The sequence below is a fragment of the Cicer arietinum genome, chromosome 4 (assembly GCF_000331145.2).
Source record: "Cicer arietinum cultivar CDC Frontier isolate Library 1 chromosome 4, Cicar.CDCFrontier_v2.0, whole genome shotgun sequence".
Taxonomy (NCBI): Eukaryota; Viridiplantae; Streptophyta; class Magnoliopsida; order Fabales; family Fabaceae; genus Cicer; species Cicer arietinum.
Genome location: NC_021163.2, coordinates 2357106 through 2366761, shown reverse-complemented (window position 1 = coordinate 2366761; position 9656 = coordinate 2357106). Strand labels below are relative to the sequence as shown.

General features: G+C 29.8%; 1 protein-coding gene across 1 annotated transcript; it reads left to right on the top strand.

Moving 5' to 3' along the window:
* The first annotated feature begins 2664 nt into the window (after window positions 1-2664).
* Window positions 2665-7850, top strand: LOC101490039 (uncharacterized). Its single transcript, XM_004495187.4, has 8 exons — window positions 2665-3068; window positions 3741-3880; window positions 4035-4134; window positions 4255-4353; window positions 5535-5882; window positions 6532-6624; window positions 6708-6914; window positions 7273-7850. Exons 1-8 carry the CDS (start codon window positions 2730-2732, stop codon window positions 7534-7536), a joined length of 1590 nt encoding a protein of 529 aa, XP_004495244.1. The 5' UTR covers window positions 2665-2729; the 3' UTR covers window positions 7537-7850.
* The last annotated feature ends 1806 nt before the right edge of the window (window positions 7851-9656 follow it).

Here is a 9656-nt window from a genome sequence, read left to right as displayed (position 1 = left end):
CCCACTCCTAAGATGATTCGTCCTTAAATCTATTCTCTCTCACTCTATAGCTATATTTTTTAGAGAAGTTCTCATTGATGCAAAATTCCATAATTAAATTGTTCTAAAGCTAATAATTTTTAATTAAATAAAGATCTAATTTAATTCTTATTTTATTAAGTGATATAATATATGTTCTTTAATGAATTAATCATAAGACATGTTTTTAATGAAGTTTAAAAAAGTTTTTGAAACATACACCTACACGAAAATGTTCATCATCTTTGAAATTGAAAGTGTTCCTCATCAGACACATTAATTGAAGATTAGAGAATATTCATTAGGACAAAAGTGAAACAATGAATAATACATTTATTGATTTGCAAAAGAAATAAATGTCATAGTACGAGATAACATTCACTCAAGTTTCATACGAACAAAAATTCTCATAAAATATATAGAATGACATTGTTCACGTGTACAAAGACAAAAATACACTTTCTACAAATTTAATTTCAGTTGCTCAATCATATGCATGCATGTTCACGAAGAATTTTCAATTTTGAGAACAATTAAACATGAGAATATTGAGAAGAAGTTTTGCACTACAAATAGACTGATCTTATTACAAGTTCATTTATATCACTTTACAACTTGTGATAAATTGTCACAAGAAGTCAAAAGAATTATCAAACATCTCTACCATCTTCATATAGAAGAAGATGTAGAGGACATGTACATATATATGAGAATGTTTTCATAACAAAAGATGATGATCTTTAACATCCTAGAATACGAGGACCTTTATCAAGATTGAACATAACATTTTGCTGTATTACAAATGACGTTCAATTAACAATTTACTCTAAAACTTTGAGACATTTAGTTATTCTTTACGACAAAAAGAACTCTTTCTAAACAACCAAATATAATTCTTCAAGTTTCAATCTTCAAGCCTCGTATTCTTATTTCTTAAACACATTGCTATCAAAATTTACTTACAGAAATGCATAAAATACTTTTCCACCATCACTACTTAATTTTTATATATTAACTTATATATATATTTAATTGTTGTAGCACTGAAACAATTTATTTCCTTTAAATTTTTTCTCATATTACTGCCCAAATCATCACACCGACTTTCGACCATCTTGAATTTGCATTGCACTTTTAAAAAAATATTAATTTTACATATTGTGGTTGTGCATTGTACTTTCCAAAACTGTGGCCATTTATTCAACTTAAAATTTGTGTCCACATACTAATATCTTTTGTGCCTAATCTGCTTAATAATCCCGCCCAATTGTAATTTAGTCCGTCCAAACCCTCTCTCATATTTTAATAGAGGTTCATTTATTTATTTTTAACACGTTTTAATATAAGTTGAGATAAAAAAATAATAACTGTTATGTATTATTGATGTAAAAAATATTATAATATATAAATACATAGCAATTATTTATAAATATAATTTTAGAGATATTTTTGATAAAATGTTATTAACTAACGGTATAAATTTTTTCTGCACTAATAATATATATAAATTATTATCATTTTAAATATTGTCTATCCTCTCAATACATTATATTCTTACATCCATACCTCATAATAAATCTCTCCAATTTTATCCCGTGCATCGTATGAATCTAATTAAAATAACAAATTCTATGCTGAAAGAAGATTGTTAGATGTCAATAATATTAATATCATAAAATTTAATAATATTGCTCCACTTTCTCTCTGCTTGCTAAGAAAGTATTAAAAAAACTCAAACACACCCTTAATCTAGATGACAAAAACACGTAAGAGTCCTCTACCATTGCTTAAATATTGTGTAGCTCCTAGAACACGCAAAATATGAATTCTAATAGAAAACTAGCAGCATCAATCCAATTTCTCTAAATATTACCCAAAAGAAGAAAATCTCCTAATGATAATGGTAAACAAATGAAGAAAATCTTGTAATAATAATGGTAAATATTACTATTAGTATTTCATTTTTTTTAATAAAAGAAACCTTGCATTAATTCGAAAATAGGTAAGGGATTGTGTACTCCAGAATTATCCATTAAATGTAATTAAAATAAGAGAGCAAAAAACTAAACAATACAAATCATAAAAGGAGCAGATACTCCACAATGAACTAACATATGAACACATACGTTAGTCTCTCTGAGAGAAAAACAAATAAAAGTTCAATCTTTTTTGGACAAAATAGAAAATATTTATTTGAGAAGCATCAAAAGAAAAGTATATTATATAGAGAGAGTAAGTCCGTTTCAATTTTTTATTTTATTTTTAATTTTAAGGTCCGAAAAATACCACTACTATTTCATTATTTTATTACTTAAATATTTTTATTGTTTTAATTAAAAGAATTTATTTTCATGTATAAACATATAATTTTTTTACGCTCCAGACACACGACAATCAATACTGTATGTGATTTTAAAAATTATAATTAATTATAAAAAAATCAAATATTATAAATAATAATTTAATAATTATAAATGATTTATGGTATAATAAAAACTTTTAATACTAATTAAATTTTTTTGATGAATATTATACTAATTAAATTATACTTGAAAATATTAGTTATATAATACTTTTGGGTACAAATTACAATAGTTATTTATAATTAATTAGACATTTAAACCAAGTTGTATAACAACAAACACATGGAAAATGAAACAAACAATTAGATTCACAAATGATTTTTGAAGTGTCACACTAACTCAATTCCCATGGCACCGTCCTCCCCTCCATCTCCTCCTGCCGCCGACAATTCTGACGCCGAGCGTCGCCTTCGCGAAGCAGAAGAGCGCCTCCGCGACGCCATCGAGGAGCTTCAGCGCCGTCAACGACGCGCCGCTGCTCATGCTTACCACCACCTCCACAACCATAATAACCTCGACTCCCCTCCCTGCGATCACGGTCCCGATGAATCATGCATCGCTCACGCCATTGGCAACCTCTGTCAGACCTTCCTTCTCTCCTATGGTGTTAGGGTCGGCATTGGGATTCTCCTTCGTGCTTTCAAGCTTGTTCGAAGGCAATCCTACTCCTCTCTCCTTGATCTCAAGGTTTGTCTAATTGATCATTAAATTAGGGTTCGTATTTACCAATTTCCAATGTTAATTATCGGCATTTAATCTGTACTTAAATCAAATATTTCCTGTGTTCGACTTTAGGAATGTATGTTTAACTGAAATGGTGTCTTAAATTTAGTTAGCTTTTGTTTTTTGTCTGAACAAGTTTGGATCGAATGAACCGGATACAACAGAAATTTAAAGCTGATTTTGAAATAATTGTGCTTTCAAAGTTCTTTATTTTGATATATTCTAGTTAAATTGATCCAAAAGCAGGACCTTATCGTGTTTAGTTCTTCTTCTCTTTTTTTTTTTTAGTTAGTATATTGCGTGTTGTTTTGTTAATTGCTAATATGGATTTTTCTTGAAAGCATTTGGCTATTGTTTATGGGATTTAAGAACATACAATGCCAGTGTAAAACTGTTTTACATTGAACATCCAATGAAAATTCCTTATTTTGCCATATCACCCTACCTTTCTATGGTTATTTTGAAATTAGTGATACGACATGGAAGAAAAGTGGTTTCTCCTTGAATGACAGTGGAAAATTGTTTTGCATTGTCTGTGTTTGTCCATTGAACTCATTGTTTATGTTTTACATTTTTTGATTTTACACTAACTGGAGAACCAAGAACGTATGATTATATAAACATATTTGTTTTCAGCAACTTGTTTCCGAAAAAGACCTAATAGTGAGGGAAGAAGCGTGTCGTATTGGTTTACTTTTTGGTGGTTTCACCGGATCTTATCATGCTCTTAGATGCTTGTTTAGGAAGTTGAGAAAGAAAGAGACACCACTGAACGCGTAAGTTACAATACAAATTCTTTACTGATTTGCAGGTTCTTGAGTAACCTTCATTTCTTTTTTGCTGTTTATAAATTCGTGGATATTATTTTATATTGTTGATGTTTGCATACGTTGCTTATTTATGACTTTGTTTAAGGGGATGATGGAGCAGAATTTTAGCAGGTTCAGTTGCTGGTTTCTCAATTCTGGCACTAAATGATTCAAATAGAAGGCGCACACTGGCTTTATATCTGTTAGCTAGGTTAGCCCAGGTATTTGAAAGTGAATCCTGGAATGGTTTCTGAGCAATCTGACTTATACAGATGTATAAACATTTTTAGCCTCTTGAAAACTATCATCATCCACAAGGCTAATGCATATTTATATATTAGTGTGCTTATAATTCGGCAAAAGCAAAGAACAAGTTTCACCTTTGGGGAAGTCATTGGAGACATGGAGATTCTTTGCTGTTTTCTCTTGCTTGTGCACAGGTATTCAAATTTCATTTGGCTTTTCATGCTAGGATTTTATTCTTAAATCTTAATTTATCACCCCTTGTAATTTGTATGTGTCCAATAATTGAGATATCAGAAGAACAGCCATAAAACGCATGGGAAGTTTTTTCATGAACAGCAGGTATTTTATTTGTTTGGCAACAAAATGGGAGTTGTTAGGAATGGCTCAAAACCAATCATAGTTGGGAACGGAAAATAATAAAATTTGAAAAGTAATTGGGTAACAAATGAGACGTGATGAACTTTTATACTTTATTAGGAGACTTCTCAAATATCAAGATGCCAAACCTTGTTGAACGGCATGAGCTTTTGTGAATTCTGATGCGCTTTTCTGAAAATGAAAACGCAAGCACATAACTTGGCCTCATAGGAAATATGTTTACATGGGTATTGAATGTAGGGCAGTTAAAGTGCCAAAAGGAGGGGGAAAATAATTGTATCAGAGATGATGATGCTGAGGTAAGTTATTGGATGCTATTGAATTTAAAAGATTTTAGATAAAGAAAGAGGGAAGAGTAGAAGACCAATACAGGCTTCTATGAAACAAATGATCAAATTGAAGATGTGGCACTTAAAAAAGAACTCTAGGAAAAAGCATTAAAAAGGAACTCTGATACAATCGAAGCCCCGGCAAATGACCAGACAAAAGAGACATTAAATGGGCTTGTGCAAGAGCTTTTTGAAGATCAAGTGACAAATAACGTAATAGAATTGGGACACTAAAAGATGATCATAACATGATCTAAGTCTTAGACGATTAATGTTGACATTACTTTCCTTTGGCATATTTTATTTGTAAATTTGATTAGGATTTGTAACGTTTCATCTGGAATTTTATTATGATTAGATTTTGATTTTTCCTGGTTTGAAATTTGTCAATTTTTATCATCAAGCCTTGTGCAGAGGTTCAAAGAATGAGTCTCTCACTAGCTCTTCCATTATGCTAAACGTGCATATACTCTCTGCAAAGTCTAAATACCTTGAGTGGCTTGTAATTGATGTTTTCAACTTGATTATTTTTAGTAAGATGCTTTATGGGTTCCTTGACTTCGGTAAATTATTAGTGGTTATGGTTTTCATGTAAACCTTAAATTTTTGTACTCCCCACTCTGTGGAATTACTTTTAATGATGATGTAAATAAATATAATTATTTCAGGTTATGTATGCCTTTGTAATGCGTCCTGAGAGCTTGCCGAAATCCTATCAAGAGTTCATTCAAAAGACTGGGCCAGTTGCAGAGCCTGTGTACAGGGCTGTAAGGGATAGCTGCAGAGGTCATCCAGTTGACGTTGCTTCACTACATGCTTTCTTATCTCACAAAGGAAAATCTGACTATGTAAAGTTGGAAGAATTTCCCTCTATTATTCCTTGTTCCATCATTCATGCAGGAACAAATTCATGTTTAGCTCATGAAATAAATGCAACATCATCAACGTTTAAGAAGACATTCCCACTTTACTTCTCTTTGACCTTTGTCCCATTTGTCGTTCTGCACCTACAAAAGGTACTCTCCTATCAAACTATTTGTGTTCCTTTCCTTGTATATCTATATGCAAAATGAAATACTTGCACAGATTACCAATAAAACATTCTTGTGTAAAAGAAATGTGCACAGGTTTAAAGATTGTGAGACACACTTCTGGAAGATTAAACCCAACTAATAACTTGTTGCTAGGTTCTCCATATTTTGTTTTGTGACAATTTTTGATAGAATTAGCTATGTGTCTATAATGTTGCCACAAGCATGTTAGTTTCAGTTTAATGGTATGCATAATTGAAATCCATGTTTGGAATCTTTATCTTACCTTTCCCTGCAATTCAATAATATATATTAAACGAATGAGTTCTAAACGTTCAATACTGATTCCTAGTTTCTCATTGATAACTATTGTATGCATGTTATCTTCAGTCTGCATTCGCCAATGGCACAACTTTATCGCTGCCATTGCTGTAAGGTTTGTCATGGCCATTGTTATTTGAAACGGCTATGAATGAGTAAGATCATGTCATTCATAACTATTGTACACATGCGGTCTTTGGTCTGCATCCACCAATGCCACAACTTCTATCACTGCCATTGCTTAGTTGTTTTCTTGGCCATTGTTATTTGGAACATTTTCTTTTTTTCTGATGAGGAAGGTTGTTTTTTCCAGTTCACTGCAGCTCCTTTCCGCACTTTCTGGTTTGCCGTTAAAGGGGCCGTTCGCTCAACAGCCTTTTTGTCTGCTTTTGTTGGAATCTTTCAGGTGTATGTTTTTTGTTGTTGTTATTTACATTTCTAATATATCTATGTAATATTAATTTTCCTAATGTTTTTTTGGTATTACAGGGAGTCATATGTTTTCATAGAAAACTTGCTTCAAGAGATCACAAATTGGTGTATTGGATAGCAGGTGGAATATCTGCCCTTTCAGTTCTATTGGAGAAAAAAGCAAGGCGTGGTGAGCTAGCTTTATATGTTCTTCCCCGATCAGTAGATTCATTATGGTATATCTTGGTTAACAGGCACCTGCTTCCAAAAATTAGGAATGCTGAGGTATGCTATTCTGTTACTCTGCACGGAATTAAAAGAAGCAATTATCTTTATCTTTTCATGACATCCACCCACAATATGTTTCTAGAACTCAACCTGACTTGTTATGAAATGAAGGTCTGTTTTGCGGTTTGGGCTTATTTTTTAGCTCCAATATCCATCTACACCTCTATATAATCAGAGAATGAGAATTTAATTGTAGGAGAAATAAGAAATAAGAAATACTAGTAGGAACTAGGAATTAAGGCAGTAAAGGAACTAATACTCCAGCTATGTCACATAAGGGTGTCCCTTAGATTGAGCTGTAGCCTTTTACCATGAATGTAGAAATTATCTCATTTTATGCTTTTGGTTGGTATAGGTATTTTTGTTTTCTCTCTGCATGGGACAGATAATGTATTACTTGGAATATGAGCCAGAAACCATGGCCCCATTTCTTAGGGGCCTGATCCGCCGCTTCCTTGCCAGCAGAATTAGCAATCCAAGCCGACCACCTAATCGGACTACTTCTTACACATACCTACAAGCTCTTGATGGCGTGACGAAGCCGACATTACAAGAGAGAAGGGACACTGAATCTTCTTCTTCAGAGAAGTACAATCTTGAGTCTATTCCAGGGCTTTGACATTCTATTTTGGGTCTTTTTTATAGAGGGGGTTCTAGGAGAAGGGGACCGTCTCTCTGAACTTCTATTTCTTTTAGGTTTATAGGATATCCTGGTATTCAATCTTTAGCTATGCCAACAAGTTGGTTATTTAGGGAACCAAGTTCTATAATAATATCATTATTGGCTCCGCATTTTTTTAAATTGATTGTTCGTGAGTTTGTTCTTGATGTTCAGATGGATTGTAATTTTTTTAAATCAAAATAGTGCTTGGTTGTTTTGTTTTAGGATTAACTATTTTTGGTCTTTGTATAATTAATAAATTTTGGTTTACATCTCTTGAAATTTGATTTGATTTTAATCCTTTCAAAAGTAGAAAATAGTTTTTTATTTTTTATAGAGCGAATTTTGTTTTTGATCTTGGGAATTTTTTTTTCATATCCAACTCTTTAAAAGTTGAAATTACTGCATTTGGTTGATTGCGTTTATTTTTATCATAGATAAATAAAATTTATTTTAGGACTCGAGAAAAAGTTCTTGGATTTTTTCTTATTTAAGATGTTATTTTGTAAGAGACATAGGCCCGTAGGCCCACTTGCTATAGTTTTTTTTTTAAGAAAATGATTTTTATGATATATCATTTTTTTATTATAATTTTTTTAACAATAAATTTTAAAATGAAAAGTTGATTTAAATAGTTTATTATAAAATATTAATTTAAGTATTTCATTTATATTTTATAATTTATTTTGGATATAAAATTTCAAAAAATAGTTAAAATGAGAAGCTTTTTGTAAAAACAATTTTTGAGAGATATAGTTTTTATAAAAAAATATAATTTGTATCATATTAAAATTTATAATAATGAATATCTAAATTAATAAATTTTTAATTTTTTTTAATTGATAATAAATAAGTTTGAAATAACTTCTATTATTTTTAAGTAAAAATTGTCTTAAATTTTATTTTAAAAAATATAAAGTTGAAATAACTTTTGTTTTAATCTATAATAAACAGATCTTAATAATTACAAAAGACATAAATCGTTTTTATATAAAAGGTTAAATTACGTTTTTTGTCCTTTAATTTATTTTCGACACTCAAATTAATCTCTAAATTTTAGTAAATAATTTTAATCTTTTAACTTTTCTATATAAATCTATATTGTTCATTTTCGTCCAAACAAACCAATCTTCCTAATTTCATATGTGGCTATGATAGTGGCAAGTAAACACTATAAACACTCTACATGGAGTTGCCATAGATATTTGAATTCTTTTATCATGGTTTTGATAGGAAAAAGGGAATTCAATTGATAAATAAACAAAATTATATTATTTAAGGTCGTTCTCTAACATTAAAACCACCGTATTCTTTTATGGTAGTCATAAATTTTTAGCCTTCATCTATCTATTTTATTGACGCAAGGATAAATGATTGACATATCTATAAATTTAACTGGTGGAGATAATAAAATAATATATATATAATTTTTTTTAATAAAAAAATAATATTACTAATTCTTACAAAATACATAATTATAATAACTAAATAAACTCAGAATTCATTAAAGTTCGATTAATTACGCGTTTTATTTTTCATAAAATTTATGATAGAAAAACATTTTTAAATAGTTATAATTGTCATATGTAAAAATAAAATTAACTAGAAGTAAATATATCAGTATGTTTTATAAAACTATAAGGTTTTATGGAGGTTTAAAATAAATATAAAATATTATTAAAATAATTATTTAATCCTTTAGGGGCAAGAGCTCATTAGCTATATGCTAAGATCCGACCTTGGTATAAGGAAAACACATGATTGAAAATAGTAGAATACAATATTTTTTTATTAAATAAAATACTTTTTTTTTAGGACTACAAATTATTTTGGATACGAGGTTAGAGATAAGAATATTTATTATAAATCTATGGATCACTGAAACCAATTCAATTAATATTTTAACTCAATTTATTTAATGCAGTGAAATTCAATTATGTTTGGTTCGAATAATGAATTTAATATTTTAAATTTATAAAGATGTAAATCCAACTAATTAATAAGATATATTTTATTATTATTATTGAGATATAATTAAAATTTAATTGTTAAACTATATTTGAAATTAAATATTTTAT